Genomic DNA, 23,496 nt, shown 5'->3' with positions numbered 1-23,496 from the left:
TACGCAAGGCTCCTTTTCATAGAGCTGTAGCCTTTAATACCATTGCTCCAAATAAACTGATTCCTAAGCTCCAGAACCTGGGCCTTAGCATTCAGATCTGCAGCTGGATCTTCAACTTCCTCACAGACAGGACCCAGGCTGTAAAAATAGGGGACAAGCTCTCCTCTACAATCACTCTGAGCACTGGTGCCCCACAAGGCTGTGTACTCAGACCCCTGCTGTACTCACTGTACACCCATGATTGTGTAGTCAAGTTTCCATCAAACTCAATATACAAGTTTGCTGATGACACAACAATTGTAGGCCGTATCTCAGGTAATGATGAGTTTGAGTACAGAGAGGAAACTAAGAACATAGTGGCATGGTGCGAAGACAATAACCTATCCCTCAACGTCAGCAAAACGAAGGAATTGGTTGTTGACTTCAGAAGGAGTAGCGGACCGCACGACCCAATTTACATCGGTGGTGCGCAAGTGGAACAGGCCAAAAGCTTTAAGTTCCTTGGGGTCAATATCACAAATGACCTGACTTGGTCCAACCAAGCAGAGTTCACTGCCAAGAGGGCCCACCAATGCCTTTATTTCCTGAGAAAACTAAAGAAATTTGGCCTATCCCCTAAAACCCTTACTAATTTTTAGAGATGCACCGTAGAAAGCATTCTTCTAGAGTGCATCACAACCTGGTATGGAAGTTGTCCTGTCCAAGACTGAAAGAAGCTGCAGAAGATGGTGAACACGGCGCAGCACATCACACAAACCAATCTTCCGTCCGTGGACTCACTTTACACCGCACGCTGTCAGAGCAGTGCTGCCAAGATAATCAAGGACACGACCCACCCAGCCAACAGATTTTTCGTCCCTCTTCCCTCTGGGAGAAGGTTCAGGAGCTTGAAGACTTGTACGGCCAGATTTGGGAACAGCTTCTTTCCAATCGTGATAAGACTGCTGAACGGATCCTGATCCGGATCTGGGCCGTACCCTCCAAATATCCAGACCTGCCTCTTGGTTATTTTGCACTACCTTACTTCCCATTTTTCTATTTTCTATTTATGATTTATAATTTAAAATTTTAATATTTACTAATTTTAACTATTTTTAATATCTTTAATATTTGTAATCCAGGGAGTGTGAAGCGCAGAATCAAATATCACTGTGATGATTGTACGTTCTAGTACCAATTGTTTGGCAACAATAAGGTATAAAGTATAATAAAAACATAAATGATGTTACACATGTAACAAACTGTTTAAAGCATATACAGTGCCTTGTGAAAGTATTCAGCCCCTGATCCTTTGTTTGTGTAAATGAGTATTACGACCAGGGATTTTGATCAATTTAATTGAGAATTTTTATTTGTGAATCACATGCTCTTTTTTCACAGTAGAATCCCCAAAAAACAGGGAAAATTGTAAAGCATGAAAAACTAAAAAATCAAAATCTGAAATGTCAGCTGTTCAGAATTATTCATCCTCCCTGTTGAACCACCTCTCACAGCTGTTACAGCCAATAGTCCTTTTGGATACAGGTAAGTCTTTATTAGTTTTACACAACATGATGGAATAAGATTTCCCCATTTCTCCTTGCAAAATTACTCATGCTGTGTCAGGTTAGTTGGGAAACGGCAGTGGACAGCAATTTTGAAGTCTTGCCAGAGATGTTCGATTGGGTTAAGGGCAGGATTCTGTCTGGGACTGTCAAGGACATCAATTTTCTTCATTTGAAGTCATTCCATGGCTGCTCTGGCAGAGTGTTTTGAGTCATGGTCCTGCTGAAAGATAAACTTCCTCCCAAGTTCAAGCTCTTTGGCAGAGGCTACCAGGTTTTTATCTAGGATATATCTGTATTTTGCAACATTTAGTGTCTGATCAATCCTGACCAGATTTCCAGTCCCTTCTGCTGAAAAACATCCCCATTACAGCAGGATGCTCCTTCCACCATACCTTACAGTCAGAGTGTCATTACCTGGCTAATGCACAGTCTTAGATTTACGCCACATACCAAAAAAAACCATATTCCTGCCCGTAAAAGACTTTGCAAAGGGTCATGTAGAAGATACTGTAAAGATGTGGAAGAAGGTCTTGTGCTCGGTTGAGACTGAAGTGGAACCATTTTAGACTCAACACTAAGCGGTACGTATGGTATAAATCTAATATGTGCAATGACAAATCTTGATGTTTCATTTTTTATAACATCTACACGTGCAATTCTTCATCTTCACCATATATTGAGGTGGGCTACTAAAAGCACTGATGATAGCCAAGGTGTTGCTGGCCATGTTCTTCAATACCACAGTCCAGGTGACTTCATACTTGCACTCAGTTACTAGGACATGAGGCAACTGGCAGGTTACAGGCGAATAAAGAAAGGCAAGTGGTATGAAATGGAGGTTCTTTGAACAAATACATGTTATCAAACTTCATCCCCCTGATGGCTCACATTTGCCAATCACCAATAAGTTACTGAATACTTTGCTGTAGACCTGTGGAACACTGAATGACCAAGTCTAGGCTATCATATATTTTCAGTGAGAATCGATCTGTATTCATATTGTTGCAATCTTTATTAGACAGCTACTTTTCTCAATGGACAGAGACATCTCGTTCTTTGGGTATTTTTTTTATTTTACATATCAGCATCAGACACCACATCTGTCTTCCCAATTTCCTTTATAATTTCACCCCTGAACCATTGTCCTATTGGAAATAAGTTTGAGTACTATCCTATAAGACTTGCTGAGTAAAATTCAATGATTGAATTTTACTTTACTCAAGAGTAACTTACATCAGCAAGCCAAAACAGTTGGTGTGGGTGTCCACATCACAAATTCACATCATAGCATCGTGAATATACTAGATCTTTTACGTTGCATTACACACAAGCAGTTCAATTACGGCTTACCTCATTAAGATAATGCTTGTTTCTTTCAATGTGTTTTTGGAAAACATCTTCCAGGATCCTGAAAAAATGTGGAAGAATAATATTAATTTTAATTACAATTATATCCTCTACATTGCTCTAGGTATGAGACAAATGTATAGAGGCAATTTTATTGGTAAAGAAGTTTGAAAAAGTTCTTAATAATGTGTACATATAAGCTTATGCATATCCAGTTTCCCTAAAGACCTGTGGAGTAGCTTCAGTGCCTTGAGTAGCATTTAATCACAAAGAACACACAGCTTTTGTTCATCTGTTCTGTTCTACTACTCACTTTAGTTGCAGTATGAATTTAGCTTTGGGTATCCTCAACACTCATTTTAGACTAAATGAACTTCAGGTTAATTACGAACATAGAAATTCCCATGCTGATATCTACCCATATCATCCCGCACCTATGAAGTAATACTTTCTGCTGAACACATTACTTAAAAAAAAACACTAAGGATACCAAGAGCACAGAATGTACTCTTGATCTTCAGTGTCCATTACTGAGTGTAACTTGTCCAATTACCGAATGAGTCAGAGAGTCATAAGCAAATAAACAGGCCCTTTGGTCTACTGAGCCCATGCACCATTAGCACTAATATGTATTTTATTCTTCCCACATTCCCTTCAGCTCCACTCTTACTTTATCACTATGACTACACTCACTTACCCTAATAGTTCTGTAAATGCAAGGAGAACATGTTCCCTGTATTATTTTCAAATTCTCCAAAGCCTTTCCACAGTCCATAATGTGCAAGGTAGGTGCAATATTCATTTACTTGAACAGTTGTAGCTCCAGCAATACAAGCAGCACAATATCATTCCAGACAATTTGCCCCTCCAGCACTGGTACATTGTAATTGCAGTACTTACTATCCTCAGGATGAACTGTAGCTATTCACCTTGATGTCTTTGCAGGGTTTCACAAACCTAAAACTCCTATTAAGACCATAAAACCATAAGATATAGGAGCAGAATTAGGCCATTTAGCCCTTTGAGTCTGCTCTGCAATTTCATCATGGCTGATCCATTTTTCCTCTCAACCTCAATCTCCTGCCTTCTCTTCATTTCCCTTCATGCCCTGATTATTCAAGAATCTATCAGCCTCTGTCTTAAATATACCCAAATGGCTTGACCTCCAAAGCCACCTGTGGCAACAAATTCCAAAGATTCACCACTCTTTGTATAAAGAAATTCCTCCCCATCTCTGTTCTAAAAGGATATTCCTTGATTCTGAGGCTGTGTTCTCTGGTCCTAGACTCCCTCACCATATAAAACATCTTCTCCATATCCACTCTATTGAGGTTGTTTCGCATTTAATAGGTTTCAATGAGGTCACTCCGCATTTTTCTGAATTCTAGTCAATACAGGCCCAGCATCATCAAATGCTCCTCATATGACAAGCCTTTCAATCCCAGAATCATTCTTCTGAACCTCCTTTGAACCCTTTCCAATGTCAACATATGCTTACATAGATACTACTACTACTACGTCGACTCAGGCCTAGGGGGCCGGCGTCGGGCACGATGACGGACTCTCCATTTCTCCCTCTCCTTCATCAGTGTGTTCAGTTCATCTACATTAGCCGCACCACTGTCTTCTAGGAGTGTGTTGACCATAGTCTTGGGAGGGCACCCAGGGTTCATCCTCCCGTGTTTGGGCTCCCGTGTGATAACTAGGCAGGCAGGTAGCTCGGGGTGGCTTTCATAGATAAGGGGCCCAAAACTGCTCCCAGTATTCCGTGAGGCCTCACCAGTGCTTTATAAAGCCTCAAGATTACATCCTTGCTTTTATATTTTAGTCCTCTTGAAATGAATGCTAACATTGCATTTGCTTTCCTCATCACCGACCCAACCTGCAAATTAACCTTTCAGGAATCCTGCACAAGGACTCCCAAGTGCATTTGCACATCAGATTTTTGAATGTTCTCTCCATTTAGAAAATAGCCATTCCTTTCCACACCTTGTGGCGCATTGGGCGGGGGGGGGGGCAACCTTGTCCTTTCTTTAGCATTTTTGTCTTGTTTTTTTTTATTAAACAGGCTGAGTTGTTCACTCAATGCTCAACCCAGCACCACCAGCCGGCAAAAGAAAATAGTCTAATCTTTTATTTCTTCTACCGAACTGCATGACCATACACTGCCCAAAGCTGTATTCCATCTGCCACTTCTTTGCCTATTCTCCTAATTTGTCCAAGTCCTTCCTCAGCCTTTCTACTTCCTCAAAACACCTATCTTCATATCATCCGCAAACTTGGCCACAAAGCCATCAATTCCGTCATCCAAGTCATTGACATATCATGTAAAAAGAAGTGGTCCCAACACAGGCCCCCTGTGGAACACCACTAGTCACCAACAGCTAACCAGAGAGTCCCTTTATTCCCACTCTCTGCCTCTTGGCAATCAGCCAGTGCTTTATCCATGCCAGTATCCTTCCTGTAATACCATGGGCTCATAACACGTTAAGCAGACTCATGTACGGCACCTTGTCAAAGGCCTCTGAAAATCCAAGAGCACAACATCCACCAATTCTCCTTTGTCTATCCTGTTTGTATTGCTGCTCTTCCATCATCCCTGCCAGTGTTCTTTTCCAATCAATTCTGGCCAGCTCCTCTTTCATGCCTCTGTGATTCCCTCCACCGTAATACTGATACATTTACGTATTGGGAATGAGGTCAAAGACAAAAGACACATTAAGACACCATTACTTCCAACTAGCACTCCCCACCACAAACTATTCCAAACTGGAAGTAATGATAGGAAAAGAATAAAACTCCAATCTAGATTCTCAAACTCTCTACCCGACAGTACCATGGACTACCTTCACTGATGTGACTACAGGCAAGGAAGAAAGGAGTTGGCTCAAGGAAAGTATAGGAATGGGTAATACATACTGGACTCTCTCAAGGCAATAAAATCACACAATAAGTCTATCAATAAGACATGCACCGAGTCCAGTTCTATTAATAGTCAATGGTTTATAGGCGTCCGTTAGTCTCGTGAGACCATGGATTTGCGCCTTGGAAAGCTTTTCCAGGGCGCAGGCCTGGGCAAGGTTGTATGGAAGACTGACGGTTGCCCATGATGCAAGTCTCCCCTCTCCATGTCACCAATGTTGTCCAAGGGAAGGGCACTAGGGACGATACAGCTTGGTTTATATGATAAGTACTGTGAAATACTAAAGGGTCTGTGATATGCCTACCCCTACATTCAAATTAGTGGAATTAAAACTGAATAGATATACTATACATTATATCACGTTGTTTTTCACCTAAACCGAAAATTAGTACCCATCATGAAGTGCACAGATTGACAAAAATAGACCAATCGTCAATAATTTTTTATAAACACAAGTGATGCTGCTGATGCTGGAAATATTGATTAATACACAAAACTCTGAAGGAACTCACCTAGTCAGGCAGCATCTAATGAAGGGTTTTGGCCCAAAGCATCAACTGTTTATTCCTTTCTATAGATGCTCCCTGACCCAATGGAATATATTTTTTAAAAAAATTTGCTGTCCCACAAAGGATATTGTGAGCACAGTAAACATTCATTTGTGTGTTTGGATCAAACATTGTCATATTTGATGTGTGCAATTCTATTCCTTTAGCACAAAACTTTTTCAAGTTACTCTTGTAGCTAATACCTACAACTGTAAAATTGTAACTGGAGTGAAATACTATCTACTTACTTGTTTGAATGATAACCTCTGAACAAAATATCATCGGTTATATCTTTGAGAAACTGCAAGTATTTCAGTTCATTATCCCTGAATAAAAGCATGACATAAAAAACATTATTAATCTGTTCAAAAATTAATTAAACCGATAAAACTTTGGTCAGATCCTGTTTAAATGCTATACCTTAAGCAGGACCAACTTGCAGATTTGCCAACTGTATTACCAGGGTTAAAAGTCTCAAGATATGACGATGGTTTTAAATTCCTCAAGTATAGAAGATTAAGGGTTAATTCAGTTGGTCTGCTTGCTTCGATACTGCACAGGTTAGGAACCCAAGTAAAACTCAAAGTTGAGAATTACTCATGAAAGTTGGGATATGTACTAGTCATGATCAAATTGAATGGTGAACACTCTGGTGGTGGATGTTGGGAGTGGTTAAGTTACTAAATCATTTACTCAAGCAAGTTGAGAAGAACTGAATCTTGTTCTCTTTCTAGCATCTTGTCACCCATGTTGAATAAATGCAATGGTTCATATGAAATTATACAATTAGATAAATATTTCTATGTTGTTTTATATGCGATTATACTACAGCATGGCCCGCTATGGAAATACCAATGTCCACGAATGGAAAAGCCTACAAAAAGTAGTGGATACAACCCAGTCCATCACAGGAAAAGGCCTCCCCACCACTGAGCACATCTACAAGGCATGCTGCCACAAGAAAGCAACATCAATCATCAAGGACCCCACCATTCAGGCCATGCTTTCTTCTCTCTTCTGTCATTAGGAAAGAGGAACAGAAGCCTCACCTCCAGATTCAGGAACAGTTATTATCCTTCAATTATCAAGCTCCTGAACCAGCTCAACACTGAACTGATTCCAATTTTATGGACTCACTTTAAAGGATTCTACAACTCATGTTCTCTGTATTATTTATTTATTATTAGTACTATCTTGTGTATTTTCACATTGGCTATTTTCTATCTTCGTTTGTAATTTTTCATTGATTTTATTGTGTTTCTTTGTATCTACTGTAGAAGCCTGCAAGAAAATGAAATTTTAAGGTAGTATATGGTGACATATATGTATTTTGATAATAAATTTACTTTGAATATAAATACTTATACGTTTGCAGTCTATATGATGAAAAACACTCCAAATATTCATGTCTTTGAAATTGCAGAAATTTCTTTGGCAGAAATTGGAAAGAAATATGAATAGACTTTTAAGTTTACAGGGCACAATCTTGAATGAATTGTGTTTGAATTATTTAATACAACAGGAACATTATTATACAAATATTAATAGCAGCAGATTTCACTTTCCTGTATAGGTCTCAGAAGCAAGTGAACGTTAAAGGAAACTGACTCAAGAAAAATTGAAGAATCAAAGTAGAATATTTCTGGGGAGCATATAATATCCTGTCATACATTCAATGGTGAAACACAATAGAAAATTGAATTTTAATTAGTTTATAAATGAGTTTATAATTACTTTCCTGAACAGCTCCTAATATTCTTTCCATATGGAATAATCCAAAAGCAAAATGCTGCAGATGGGAAAAATTCGAAATGAATCAGAAAATGTTGGAAAAACCCAACACCTATGAAGAGCAAAACAGAATTAACAGTTTCAGATTGGCGATCTTTTGAAATGAAGTCATTTAACTTAGAAACGTTAATGTTATTTCCAAAAGGTGAACTAAAATGATTAAAGTGATGCCTCAATCTTAGCAGAGCTTGCAGGGAAGACAGGTTAAGAAATAATCGGGCTGTCATGCCTGGTTTCTCCATTATTTTAAATGGCCAACTGGAAGTCCATTTCACCCATATTGTACTTGTTGTACAAGTTTCAGACAAAAGACCTGTTTTACCATGCCAATCTTGATTTTGCTGAATATATATTCTGCGTTTTCTTAGCCAATCTTGTAGATCTAAATTCCTGCATTGAAACAAGAGATCACCAGAAATACAATCCATTTCATAAATCCAAACACACCGCAGAAATTTAAAGAATTTCTTCAGTAAGCAGTTTAAGAAGAGCCTAATTCAATAATTTTAAAAGTTACCTCATGGGAGAATCATGCCAATCATTTAAATAAAGTTTCATTCATACATTGTAGATAATAATGGTGTATATAGTCCCCTGCTTCAGCATTGCATCTACTCCTTGCTCCACTGATAATGAAAAACACTGCCAGGTAGAATTCTACATTTCACATCTCCACCCACCGCAAAGAACATGCCAAAGTAATACAAGAAATGTCAAGCCCTCTCTAAGAGCTGTTACAACACTTATCGATTGGAAAGCAAAGGCATTGTGATGTCCTTTAGTTAAATCTAGACAGTAATTTGTTAAATGTCTGAGCATTGTTCTGAATGCCAATCTTGCAGATGCTACAATTAAAAATGATTTAGAAAAGCACTCAAAGAATTAAAGCAACATTTGTCGTTTTTTAAAATTCTAGGTTCAAAGCACTGAATGGCATGACATGAAAAGTGGACAGTTGCATATCAGGAATGTGATGGCTTTTTCAGGGAATGATATCCTTAGTCCCAGTCCTCTGTTCTTTGTCCAGATCCCTGTAAAAAGGGTCCTTCGTATATGGAATTCTATTCAAATGAGAAACCAACCAGCTCAACTTCAGCACTCCTGACTGCTTTCCTTACCAGGGTGTCAGTGATGCCTTTTTTCTTCAAAGAACGTGGTTTCCTTTCCTCCATCATTGATGTTGCCCTCACTCACATCTCCTCCATTTCCCGGACATCCACACTCAGTCATCTTCCCTCTTGCTGTCTTAACAGTGCTAGAGCTCCTCTTGTGCTAACCTACCACCCCATGAGCCTTTGCGTCCAACACATCATTCTGTGCAACTTCTGCCATCTCCAAAGGGACCCTACCAACAAATGCATCTTTACCTCCCCCCACCACTCTCAGCTTTCTGCAGGGATTGCTCCCCCCATGATTACCTTGTCCATTCACCCCTACCTACTATTCTCCCTCTTGGCACTTGTCTCTGCAGGTAGCCAAGTGCTACCTGCATCTGCCTCACTTCCTCCCTCACCTCCATTCAGGGCCCTAAACAGTACTTCCAGATGAGGCAACACTTCACCTGTGAATCTGCTGGGGTCATCTATTTTATCCAGTGCTCCCGATGTGGCCTTCTCTACAATGGTGAGATACATAGTAAATTGGTGAACTGCTTTGTCAAGCACCTCCGCTCCATCTGCCAAAAGCGGAACTTCCCAGTGGCAGACATTTTAATTCCAAATCCCATTCCCATTCTTACATGTCAGACCATGGCCTCCTCTTGTCCTAAGATGAGGCAACACCTTATATTCCATCTGGGTGGCCTCCATTATGATGGCATGAATATCAATTTCTCCTCTAAGTAAAAAAGTTCTCACCTCATCCTCTTCAATTCCCCACTCTGGTCTTTTATCTCATTTTATCTGCATACCACCTCCCCCTTGTGCTCCTCTTTCTTCCTTTTCTCCAATGGTCTACTCTCCTCTCCTATCAGATTCCGTCCTCTCCAGCCCTTGACCTTTCTCACTTATCTGGCTTCAACTATCACTTTTAGCTTGTCTTCCTTCTCCTCCACCCACATTTTCCTCCTTCCTTTCCAGTCCCGAAGAATGTCCTTGGCCTAAAACATTTGTTCATTTACACAGATGCTGCCTGACCTGTTGGGTTCTTTCAATATTTTGTGTGTGTGGCTTTTCTTCAGGCTCTGTGTTAAAAAGTATTTCCTCACTGCATTCTCAGCTGTTACTATTTCTAGGTCAAATGTCTCCTAAAATAGCAATTCAAGTAAATCCTTCATTTTCTACAGTGGTACAAGATGCAGTGACCCATACATTTGATTATTTGTTGCTGACTGATTTGCTGCAGATCATTGTAACCATGGGAAATGAATTACTGTGGAGATTGCCCAAATTAGTTTATGCCATGGACACACGAGAAGAATTTTCTTAGGAGGTTTATGTTCTTGGATCAGTTCTCACAGATTCTCAGGGCTGCAATATTAACATAAGATTAAAAATACAGGCCATAACATTAAATAGACAACAATAAATTCAGAGCTTATTTGTTGCTAATTAACCAAATTTTCCCTTGTCATCTACCAATGCCTCCATCCTTTCATTAAATGTACTCATCTCAAAGTGATTAGACCATTAAGTCAATGCCAACTATCAGAGAAAGCCCATCAATCCTTTTCCCCACTTACTTCCATGTAACACATTCTCTCTCTCTCTCTCACACACACACACACACACACACACACACACACACACACACACACACACACAAATACCCATTAAATGCATATCCTCCTATCTACATTAGGGGTAATTTACAATAATTTGGATGTGAAAGGGAAGTAAGGGAAACTCTTTCAGACACGAGAAGATCTGCCGATGCGGGAAATCCAAGCAACACACACAAAATTCTGGAGGAACTCAGCGGGCCAGGAGCTCCACAGTTGAAGCTTGGGCTGAGGCCCTTCATCAGCAGGTCAGGCAGCATCTATGGAAAAGAGTAAACAGCCATTGTTTCAGGCTAAGACCCATGATGAAGGGTCTCGGCATGAAACACTGACTGTTTACTCTTTTCTACAGATGCTGCCTGGCCTGCTGAGTTCCTCCAGCATTTTGTGTATGAAACTCTTTCAATCTAAAGAATGAGTATTTTCCCCATAGTCTGCACCAGAGGTCAGGGGCGAAGCTTGGATTGCCAAAGCTCTGATGCAGCAGCACCACCTGCTGCACTACTGTGCTGAAAGCTAACATGAATCTTTTATTAGTTTTTCAGTAAACCTTCAGCTTTTTGACTCTTTTCTCCCCCCACACGACATATAAAATTATGGCAATTTAAGCATTGGTATTGCTATTTATCAGTCAAAAATTTGTGATCTGTCCCATGGTAAATGTATAATTTGATGCTATGTGGACATTATACACATAAACACTGTAGGTTTCATTGGCTTCAATAATACCAAATTTTGGAAATTGAGTACATTGAATATATGCAACCAAGAATGCATTTTACAATCATGCAATAATTAGAATTAGAACACCTGTACCTGTGTTGGATGTTGCTCGGCATCATCTGCATCCAGATTTACCTGGACAACAGGTATATCTGTTATCCTGTGGAGCAAAACATGAGTAATTGAGAAGATGGATTTTCAAATTAGCACATTAGAACAAAAATTCTTGAAGCTTTGCTCCAGTACTAGCAATATAATAAACTGATGACCTGGCCACCGGTCTTTCCTAGTCCCAAACATAGGATCACTAAATTTCTTTCACCCTATCTTTGATTACTAGTGATTCCTTGCTTTGACATGGTCCACAAAACTTCCTTAACCATGATCTCATGAGCCCTCCCTCGTCCTGGTTTTGCCTCATTAGACTTCACAGGCTCCATCAGGGCCTTCCTGGATCCCGATTAGTTTTATTTACTTTCTTGGCTCCGACACTCACCCTCGTCTTCCCTAGAAACAACCTGCCCTATCAGTCTTCCTAGGCCCTTGTTCTAGCCCAACAGCCTTTGCTGGCCATGATGCCTCACTACCATTTTCCTGCCGTTAGTTATCCCAATAGCCTTCTCTGGTCTTGAGTTCACCTCACCAGTCTTTTGTAGCTCTGATTTGGCCGTGAGAAGATTGCTGGGGCTTTGACAAAGATCTATGTATCTTCACTAGCAAAACACTAGTTCTTGGAGGACTGGAGAAAAGCAAATGTTATGCCTTTATTCAAGAAGTAAATAGGTATAATCTATGTAACAATAAGCTGGTGAGCCTCATGTCAGTGGTAGACAAGCTACTGGAGAGGATCTTGAAGGTTATGATTTATACACATTTGGAAAGGTATGGCCTACCTAGAGGTAATCAGCATAGCTCTGCGCAGAGCAAGTCATGCCATACAAACTTGATTGAATTTTTGAGGGGAAAAGAAACAAGCTTGATGACATAAAGGCAGTGGATGTTATGGCATTTGATAAAGTCCTTCATGGCAGGTTGTATCAGAAGATTAAGATGCATGATTATCCAGGATGAATGGCAAGATTGTACTTGGAAATAGCTTACCCATAGAAAACAAGAGTAGAACTAGAAGTTTGTAATGTGACCAGTAGTGTTCTGCAAGGTTTGGTGTTGGGACATCTGCCGCTTGTGATATATATCATTGTCATATAGATGGGCAGATTAGTAAGGTTACTGATGAAGCCAAGACTGATGGAGTTGTAGAGCAGTGCAAAGGGCTATCAAAGAATGCAAGTGGGATATAGATCAGCTATAGTTATAGACAGGGAAGTGGCAGATGATGTTTAATCTGGGCAAGTGTGAGTTACTGCACTTTAGGTGGTCAAGTAAAAGGAAAATGTATACAGCTAATGGTAGATTCTTAACAGCTTTGAGGTAAAGAGATAACTTGTGGTTCAAGTTTATAGTTCACTGAAGTGTATGAGATGATAAAAAAATGTATGGCAAGCTTACCTTTATTGTTTTGGATGTTTTCTACAAGAATAAGGATGTCATGCTGCAGTTATTTAAAACTTTAGTCAGATCACAGAGTATTGCATGCAGTCCTGGTTGCATATTATAGGAAGAATGTGGAGTTTGTGGAAAGAGGTTTGCCTGGGTTAGAGACTATAAGCTATAAGGAAAGGTTGAATAAACTTGGGTTGTTCTCCCAAGTGTGTTGGGAGCTGAGAGGAGACCTGATTGAGGCTTTTTAAATAATGAGAGGCACAGATAGGGTAAACAGTTAGAATCTTTTCCCCAGGGTATTAATATCAAAAGCCTGAGGACATGCTTTTAAGATTGGGTAGGGGGGGAGTAGATGAGGGAGCTTAACGATGATGTGAAGGGCAAGTTTTTTGTTTACAGTGTAAACTTCATACAAAGTTGCAGGTGTCTGGAATGGATTACCAGGGATAGCAGTGGAAGCAGGTAGTTTTTTTTTTAAAAAAAAGAGTATGAGGCTTTTAAATAGATGGGTTATGAAGGGAATTTGAAGATATGGAAGCTACACAACAAGAGGGCACTTATGATCAGTTCGTATCAAGAATAACATTGGCTGAATGAGCTGTCCAACGCTGCACTATTCTTTGTGCACTGCTTTTGGGCCAAGATTGGTCTTGCTAATTTTTCCTGGTTTCAACTTGGCTTCATCATCTTTCCCTGACCCTGACTTGCTCCACTGGCCAACCCTAGCCTTAATTTGAGGTCATTTTCCAGGAACAATTTGTATAAAAGTGGGATACCCTCCACTGTTTATGCGACACACTTACTATTTTAAGACATAGAAACATAGAAAATAGGTGCAGGAGTAGGCCATTCGGCCCCTCGAGCCTGCACCGCCATTTATTATGATCATGGCTGATCATCCAACTCAGAACCCAGCCTTCCCTCCATACCCCCTGACCCCTGTAGCCACAAGGGCCATATCTAACTCCCTCTTAAACATAGCCAATGAACTGGCCTCAACAGTTTGCTGTGGCAGAGAATTCCACAGATTCACCACTCTCTGTGTGAAGAAGTTTTTCCTAATCTCGGTCCTAAAAGGCTTCCCCTCTATCCTCAAACTGTGACCCCTCGTTCTGGACCTCCCCAACATCGGGAACAATCTTCCCGCATCTAGCCTGTCCAATCCCTTTAGGATCTTATACGTTTCAATCAGATCCCCCCTCAATCTTCTAAATTCCAACGAGTACAAGCCCAGTTCATCCAGTCTTTCTTCATATGAAAGACCTGCCATCCCAGGAATCAATCTGGTGAACCTTCTTTGTACTCCCTCTATGGCAAAGATGTCTTTCCTCAGATTAGGAGACCAAAACTGCACACAATACTCCAGGTGTGGTCTCACCAAGGCCTTGTACAACTGCAGTAGTACCTCCCTGCTCCTGTAGACATAACATGTCAAGAAATTTGGAAGGCTTCTTGTTACTGAACTGAAAAGAATCTGCTGTTTTAAGGATTTCTACACGTTTTAAATAAAATTACCCTTATTGGGAAAGGCATTAGTGTAATAAATTCACTTAACTTCTTTACAGAAGGCGTCAACGAAATCACCCCAAAATACTTGACGAAAGTATTCATTGTCTTCAAATCTTTTTTCCTCTATCTGAGGACGCACAGAATTATTCCAAACGTGCATCACCTGTGTCATCCCCTGATGCTTCAAACATTTTTGGATGTAGTGAAGCATCGCGGACAAAACCCCAAAAGCTGACTGATAACATAAGTATCTCTGAGTGATAGCAGTGGCAAGCTAACAATGGATATCATTGTGGTAGATTACTCCACCATTATTAATAATGATACCAATACAAACATCTACACAAATACAAATTTAAAAATAAATAAGCCAATTTATTATTTCTTACTGACTGAGATTTAAGTATTGTTCAAGGTTTAGCTCACATCATGCCTTCGATTGTGGTGGGCAGTTTGCAGGCCTAAGGGAATGCTTTTAGAAACTGTACATTCAGTAGATTAGCTTCAGATTCTTTTATACCATCTGAAAAGTTAAAGCAGCTCTCTATGCCAACTTTAGTAGTGCTCATGTAGTCATATTTTGATAAACTTGCCTCTTTTTGGGTGCTGTGTAATATCGATACTTTGAAAGAAATGACTTTGCAGTTTTCTTCAAGATTCTTGGAGTAAAACACTGATTTTCTTCTGTAAAACAATTGGAATGCTTAATAAGAATGTCTCCACTGAATGTTTTCTTTTGAGGGTCCTGGAAAGATCTGTTCATCAAATGTCTGTTGTTGAGTTGGACTGATCGGTCGCAAGGAATTACAAATTTTCCAAAATTATTCATGCCATAGCCTATAGGAAGTGATGAACCAGAAGTGATAACACCTTCAATGGGTTCTTTTTGCTGTGTATTAACAGAAGAAACTGGCTTGGGGATTTTTAAAGGAAATACATTTGAGAAATTTATTTCTTGTGTGTTAATTTGTTCTGACAACAGGTTATTATGGAAGATACTTGCAGATTTTTCTGGATTGCATTTTGTTATTTTCATTGAAGTCAATTCTTTTGCAGAAGGAATCTGACCAAAGAAACACAAATGAAAATAAATTAGAAGAGAAAACACTTAATCTAAGTAACATTTAAATTAGGTTAAACATTACCAAGAAACTCATTATGTTTCACTAAGTTTTTCAAATGCTTTGTTTAAAATCCTTTTAAGGCACATTAATATCCTCTGATTACTGCATTTCCATTGCAGAAAGTGCATTTGCTTTTTTTATTTTCCCCTCCCCACCTTTCCACTAATATTTGGGGGCCTCTGGATAACCCACACCAGATTTTTGCCAGCTATTGTTTCTTGGCTCCTCCCAAACTGATTTTACCTTTTGATTTTCCGAATGGAGATCCTCCCTCTCTCATGCTTTTACCCCATTTCCCATTATCTATCCTCCTTTACAATTTGACTGTCTTTAAACAAAATTGGGATATTTACTTTCTTACTACATCTCTGTAACAGCTATTAGTTATGATGTATACCTCCAGAAAGAGTCCTCAGTTTTGCCTTTATACTATTTCTTCCTGATTGGACTTTACATTAATATACACTCTTACATTAGCATGTTCTGTGTCTTCTGAAATGTGTGGTTATTACTACCCATTTGTTTTAACGTTGCACTATTACCTTGCCTTGTCTCTTTAACATTCTAAATTCCCTAATCCAGAACTGTCCTTCCCATTACTTATTTATTATGCCAATTATTTAATTAGCTTGGGCACTGGTTTGTCTCTGATTCAGTGATCCGTTACCAGTCTGGTGCTAATGCCTCATGAAATTATGTGAATCCCACTTCTTCTTTATCAACCTATGAGGCAATAATTCAATGTTGATCTGAATAACCTTATTCACATATACGTATGGTCCAATTGCTTATACTTTTACAGGTACTTCTGCTGTAAAACCATGAGCAACTGCAATCTGAAGTTCAAAAAGTTGTATCACAAAAGTAACAATCCACATAGCAACACAACTTTTTAAACTTAGATTGCAGTTGCTCATACTTTTACATCTTTGACTTTTCCAAGTCATTGACTAATTCTCATATACAGCATGATAGTAAGTTCCTGTCCAGCTTAACCCTGGCCCTAAGCAGTAAACAGTCTTTAGGACTCTTGCTCGTGGCTGCAGAAAAGGATATCTTTGCCCTCAATAATCTGTCCTTTAACATTATATTTTATCTCTTAGGATCAAGGACAAATTGCTCTCATTGCAGTTCTGTAAGTTCTGCGATGGCTGATATATCAATGTGAGGACCATTTACTCTGCTAGAGGTTGGTTAGAATGTGTTCTTTACACAGGAGCAATGTTTCCTCTAAGGTGAGCGAGCACACATCTTTTGCTACTAGTGCACAAAGGAATTTAAACTGCACACCCTAAACCTCGTTGGCATGTTAAGTATAATTTCAAGATCATACACAATCACATTTCCTTTTCTAGTTTCTGATGTGTATGGTGTTGACAACATAGAGTTTGCGACAGGATGCAGTGGTTACAGAGGGACATTGATAGGATGCAGAACTGGGCTGAGAAGTGGCAGATGGTGTTCAACCCAGATGAGTGTGAAGTGGTTCATTTCAAATTTGAAGACAGAATATAATATTAATGGTATGACTCTTGGCAATGTAGAGGATCAGCGAGATCTTGGGCTCCATTTCCATAGGACACTCAAAGCTGCTGCACAGGTTGACAGTATTGTTAAGAAGGTGTATGGTGTGACGGTCTTCATTAACCATGGGATTGAGTTCAAGAGCCATGAGGTAATTTTAATGGTATACACGACCTTAGTTAGACCCCACTTGGAGAACTGTGTTCACTTCTGTTCTCCTCACTACAGGAAGAATGTGGATACTACAGAGAGAGTGCAGAGGAGATCTACAAGGATGTTGCCTGGATTGGAGAGAATGCTGTATGAGAATACGTGGAGTGAACTTGGCTTTTTCTCCTTGAAGTGACTGAGGATGAGAGGTGACCTGATAGAGGTGTATAAGATGATGAGAGGCATTGATCATGTGGAAAGCCAGAGGCTTTTTCCCAGGGCAGAAATGGCTAACATGAGGGGGCACAGTTTTAAGGTATTTGGAATTAGGTACAGAGAGGATGTCAGGGGTAGGTTTTTCCACACAGAGAGTGGTGGGTGTATGGAATGCACTGCCGGCACCAGTGGTGGAGGCGGATATAATAAGATCATTTGAGGGACTCTTAGAACATGGAGCTTAGAAAAATAGAGGGCTCTGTGGTCGGGAAATTCTCGGCTGTTTCTAGAGTAGGCTGCATGGTCAGCACAATATTGTGCGCCGAAGGGTCTGTAATGTGCTATAGATTTGTATGTTTAGCATCGATATTTTGAGCAGTCATAAGCCAGGTATGTTACGTTTTCACAAACAGAAACTTTGAAGAATCTTTGTTAGTTTTCCTCTGTCCACCTAGTAATCTATTTAGTCATGGTGAGTGACTGTATGTTTCAGAGTCTGGTGTTAGACCTGTGAACAATTTAGTCAGCTGTATGTTACAGAAATTGGCAACACCCTTTTGGCTGTATCTCTCTAGTGCTTTGACGTCTGCAACTTCGAAGTTTCAGGCATATAATGAGCACTACTCCCTGGGAGGCCGTGTATGTTGAGTTGAGTTTGAAGAGTTGATTTTCAAATATGCTATTTCTGAATGGCTAACGCTAGTGCTGCTGCATTGAATTATCAATGTCTGCCTTAAATGACAACTGGCTACTATGATATGGGAGACCGTCTACGCTCAGAGGCCATTTAATTAGCTACACCTGCTCATTGATACAAATATCTAATTAGCCAATCATGTGACAAGCAAGTCAGTGCATAAAAGTATACAGACATGGGGAAGAAATGTGATCTAAGTGAATTTGACTGTGGATTGATTGTTGGTTATAGATGAGTTGGTTTGAGTATCTCAGAAACTGCTGATCTGGAATTTTCAAACACATCATTCTCTAGAGTTTACAGAGAAAGGTGCAAAAGACAAAAAAACAGGGAGCTGAAGTTCTGTGGCTGAAAATGCCTTGTTAATGAGTGAGGGCAGAGAAGAATGGTCAGACCGGTTCAAGCTGACAGGAAGCTGATAGTAACTCAAATAACAATAGGAGCACCCAATAAAGAGGGCACTAAGTGTACATTTTTTAGGGTCTCATTGTGGATCATCATTGTCAGTGGTATCATATAGTTCAACCAGGTACACAGAGGATCAAACGTAAATAGACTTGAAAAGGGAGTAAGGAGTGAGAGGCAAAATATATGGTGATTACAGAACATTCAAGAGGAAAGAAAAATTTAAGATAGGGATGTAATTGGGAAAAATGTTAATTTTGAGGGTGGGATTTTATAGAAATATAAAAATTCTGTGTGATTGTTACAGGTCAAAGATGGAGCCGGCAATGGAAAGTTTGAAAAATGGAACTAGCTTAGCAGAGATAACAGATATGAAGCAGATGGCTGATCATGGCCAAAAAAATAAGTTTTCATACTTTTATCTTTACTATATTCTACATACAGCCACAGATAGTTTGTGGAACTGAAACATTTTTACTCTTCAACTTTTATGACAACATGTGGCAACCAATTTTATGACTGTGAAGGGAATTCACAAAATAGATTTTGTACAATTTTTCACTATGGTGAATGATGGATGATTGAGGGGATACAACAGTATTGGATATGCCATCTTAAGAATGGACCATTAAGTTTTGCTTTTGGGTAAGTACAAAAAGAGATTTCACGGTACTATTCTAAAAGGCAAGGTAGTACTCTATAGTGCCTTTGTGAACAATTATAACTGATGAAACAAATTATCTGGGCATCATCACATCATTGTTTACTGTCTGTACATGCTGTAAGTTGGTTGCCATACTTCCCTACATTACAACATTGACGTTATTTAGTGAATAACGTCTTCAAAGAAGTTTGTTATCTCTTGGGGTTATTAACAGTGCATGCATTTCTCTTTACCAATGTATACATAAAAGTTATGTGTACATAACATTGGAAAATACTCAGATTCAGCATTCTTTGATATGGACTATAAATTACTTCATTTGACAAGTCCTAATGGTTCTCATCTGGCATCGAGTTGATAAATACAGCAGATGTTCCTGAGCGAGGGAGTGAAGAGGAAGCAAATAGATGGTGATGGATGTCTTCTGGTTGATTGATCAAATGTGTTAAAGTACATCAATTTCAAAAAAAAATTATTGCCTTGTGGCAAATTTGAGCCAGATATGAAAATGAGACAGATTTTAATGATCTAGACCAGGGGTGGCCAACCTTTCACATTCCGTGTGTCAATCTTTTCATGCATGAGTTCAGATGCACCATACAACTCTTGTAAGCCCATACAATTCTTTTAAAAATGTTAATATAGACATACTTAGCATTTTACATGATATATTGACTTAATATAAAAACAAGATAAACATTACTTACCTTAATGAGGCTTTTAACAAATACTGTATATTTTGTCTTCTTTTGATTTCTTCCTTTTCCTTAATCACATATTCTTTCCGTAACTCAGACCCAAGCACTAGCTTCAGTTTTCCTTCTATTTCAGTCTGATGTTGTGTTTTATAGTGTCTATTAAGATCATGTCTTCTATTATGTAAGAAAGTGTTTTCACAAACAATGCACAACGGTTTTCCTGACAGATCCGCTATAAATAAGAACTCATTTTCCCACTGTTCATTGAATTCACACTTACTATCACTTTCTGCTTTTCTTTTGCTCATTTCCTTTTGCACCGTGATGGGCAACTGAATGTAAAAACAAGGCTTAATTTTTGAAAAAGTACAAAACTGCAGATGTTCACAAAGCACGAACTGATTTTTTTTCTACAAATCTGTTTTTGGTTAATACTTTTTGCACAAGTAGGCTTACATTTTTATTATTATCACTGGGGTGCAAAGTGCCACTTCTAATCATCCAATGCACCACTTCTGGCGCATGTGTCATAGGTTAGCCATTCCTGATCTAGACAAATGGTGATTTATATTATATTCACAATATGTAAGGTACAAAAAGAAATCAAGAGTGTCAGACCTGAAACATTAGTTGTTTCTCCTTTAAAGATGCTGCCTGGCCTGCAGAATTTTCTTCTGTATTTTATTTAATATTACATAGGTAACACATGATCTACGGTCAACTCTAGGACAGCTGAACTTCTTTTTCCAGCACTCTCAGTTACTACAAAGCTCTTTTAAATGTTATAACTCCACAGCTCGGGAGTTCAGTTGAGGATGCTTTGGAATTGTTATGGGTAGAGGTAATAAATAAATAAATTAAATGAATCAGCTTTCAGAAGCAGATGAGCTGAGAGAGGGACAGAGTCAAGCAATGTTAGAGGAGAAAATTAATGATAGTATAGGAATATGGTTCAAAGCTTACCTATCTGCTTTCAGGTTAGCGTGGAGACTGTTGAAAGTATAACCAGGATTGAGTAAGTAACCAATCCTTTGCATAGGGGGGTCATTTTCATTTTCTTCTAAGCTGAAAGAAAATACTGGATCACTGCATTTTGCGAAGTGCAGAGTAGTCCTAGCAAAGTATCAATAATGTGATAATTTGGAAAGATACAAAGCAACAATGGTAACAGCTCCACACGCAAAATGCTGGAGGAATTCAGCAAGCCAGGCAGCATCTATGGAAAAGAGTATACAGTAGTTGACATTTTGGGCAAGTTGGAGTTCTGCTGAAGGGCCTCGGCCCAAAATGTCGACTGTTTACTCTTTTCCATAGATGCTGCCTGACCTGCTGAGTTCCTCCAGCATTTTGTGTGTGCTGCTTGGATTTCCAGCCTTTGCAGGTTTTCTCTTAAGGCTGAACACAAACACAGACACATGTATAAACCATAATAAACATATTCAAATGACATTATATTGTACTTACTCTGCATGCTGATGGTGAGACAGACCCGGTGTTCATTTGAGGTGATGGATGGAGGTACAGAATTTTCTTCTCATACTTTTGTACCGCTTTCTTGAGTCTCTCTCTTTTCAGTTGATCTTTGTCTATAAAAGCAGAATAGTTTCATTCTAATATTCTTCCTCACCAAACATTGATAGCAGCTCAGTGAACAAATTAAATAAGTTGTTGCATTTTACAAAGTGCAGATTATACTTGACGCTATCCTGAAAAATCTAATAAGTGGTTGTGGTAAACCATGTATATATGTTGTAACTGGGTTAACTGTCTGGACACGCCCCTCTGCTGACTGCCCCTGTGGCTCTTCCCACAGAGTCCTGTATAAAGGTGTTTCGCCTTGCCCCTCCCCCTCAGTCCGGGGGCAGACATTCACCATGGAGGTCGTATTGTACAGCGAATAAATGCCTTTCAGTACTTTACCCAACCTCAGTCTTTTGGAGTTACTGAAGGTGCTTCAATTGTAGATATTGGAAATCTGAAGTTAAAACAGAAAACGATAGCAACTCTAAACAGGTTAGGCAGAATCTGAGGAAAGAGAAAATCTGCACTGAATCTTTGGAAATCAATCCAATCTATCTAATTCCCTATGCAGTGAATACCATTTCTCAAAAACTGATATGTCCATAAAGCCATAGCATTAAAATAACCTTGGGAATAGGATATACTGAAATCATGGTGACCATGATATGAAATGAACATGTACTCTTCTGATTTGGCATTGTTACACCATGACAAAGGGAGGGAGATAGATAGGTAGAAAGAAAGGGAGGGAGGTGAGGGAGGGAGGGAGATAGATATATAGGTAGAATTGCTTGCATGAGCTTAGGACATCTCTCAGTATAGATTTGAAACAAAGTTTGTAGTTGTGACTATAATGTGACTTTTTGGTTAAAGCCTCTTCTTAAAACCACTACCACCACACCTTCAAAATGGAGAACTGGTATGATTAATGTGACGTGATATTGGTTCGAGAGTACAAAAAGAAAAGCAGATTGCTGGGCAACACAGATAAAATGCTGTTCACAGTACTTCATATGCGGCCTTACCATGTCTTGTACACCTGTAACATGACGTCCCATCTCTTGTATCTTCTTAATGAATGTAAGCATGCCAAATGCCTTCTTTATCACCCTGTTGACCTACATCACCACTTTCATCTACCTGAACACCTTGGTCTCTGTTCCTCAACAAACCTGGCTCAAGTCCTGTCCAGTTTTCTCTTCCCAAAGTGGAATTCAGAACAAAATCTCAAACGATTGGGAGTTAAAGTAATGGATGAACATTCAATAAAAAGATCTATGCACATAGCAAACAAACCATTACAGTTAGAAATGATAGCTAATGGTATGGATTTAACTAAACTACACCAACCTCCCTGAAATGATGCCCCAAATCTCTGCCTGCCTGCCTTTACTGACCTGATCTCAAAGTGTAGGCCCAAACTTGCTGATCAGTATGAATTAAGCTGTGTCCAACAGGCTTTGACAGAAAGCAAAGCTAAAGACAGACCACCTTCTTGGTAGCAAACCTTGTAAAATTTTTGTTCTTAAAGTTTAAGCACCTGTCTTGTATCTGGAGATGTTCAAAACACCTTTCAAGAGGGTGAACCCTCACAAGGCATCAGGCTCTGATGGTGTAGCTGGTCAGGTACCGAAAACCTGTGCCGGCCAACTGGCTGAAATGTTCGCGGACATCTTCATCCTCTCAATTCTGAGGCTATTGATCATAGCAGAGCTCAAGAAGAGCAGGGTGAGCTTCTTCAATAACTGGTAGCAATCATGCAGTATCTAACATAATGAAGAGCTTCAAGAGGTTGGTTGTGACCAGAATTAATGCCTGGTTGAGTAAGGATCTGGTCTGAACCCACTGCAATTCACCTACCATCACAACATTTCAACAACACTGACA

The 23,496-nt window shown here is 39.4% G+C and overlaps 2 protein-coding genes across 4 annotated transcripts in view; both read right to left on the bottom strand.

The window, feature by feature from the left end:
* Window positions 1-11,155, bottom strand: part of LOC134350513 (uncharacterized) — a 65,005-nt gene extending 53,850 nt beyond the window's left edge. For all 3 annotated transcript variants that reach the window (XR_010018914.1, XM_063055786.1, XM_063055785.1), the window contains exons 1-3: window positions 8,100-11,155; window positions 6,614-6,691; window positions 2,898-2,955 (exon numbers count right to left, since the gene is read on the bottom strand). Coding sequence is in view for 2 of the 3 variants with exons in the window: in XM_063055786.1 (XP_062911856.1) it covers window positions 2,898-2,955; window positions 6,614-6,691; window positions 8,100-8,584 (621 nt within the window). In the remaining variant the exon portion in view is untranslated. The remainder of the gene's footprint in view (window positions 1-2,897; window positions 2,956-6,613; window positions 6,692-8,099) is intronic.
* Window positions 11,156-21,039: 9,884 nt separating this feature from the next.
* LOC134350106 (spermatogenesis-associated protein 7-like) overlaps window positions 21,040-23,496 on the bottom strand; it is a 60,324-nt gene continuing 57,867 nt past the window's right edge. Inside the window, exons 5-6 of the mRNA XM_063055043.1 lie at window positions 21,553-21,674; window positions 21,040-21,153 (exon numbers count right to left, since the gene is read on the bottom strand). Of these exons, the coding sequence (XP_062911113.1) occupies window positions 21,139-21,153; window positions 21,553-21,674 (137 nt within the window). The 3' untranslated portion in view covers window positions 21,040-21,138. The remainder of the gene's footprint in view (window positions 21,154-21,552; window positions 21,675-23,496) is intronic.

The sequence above is a fragment of the Mobula hypostoma genome, chromosome 8 (genome assembly GCF_963921235.1).
Source record: "Mobula hypostoma chromosome 8, sMobHyp1.1, whole genome shotgun sequence".
Lineage (NCBI taxonomy): Eukaryota > Metazoa > Chordata > Chondrichthyes > Myliobatiformes > Myliobatidae > Mobula > Mobula hypostoma.
This window is presented reverse-complemented; position numbering and strand designations above follow the sequence as displayed.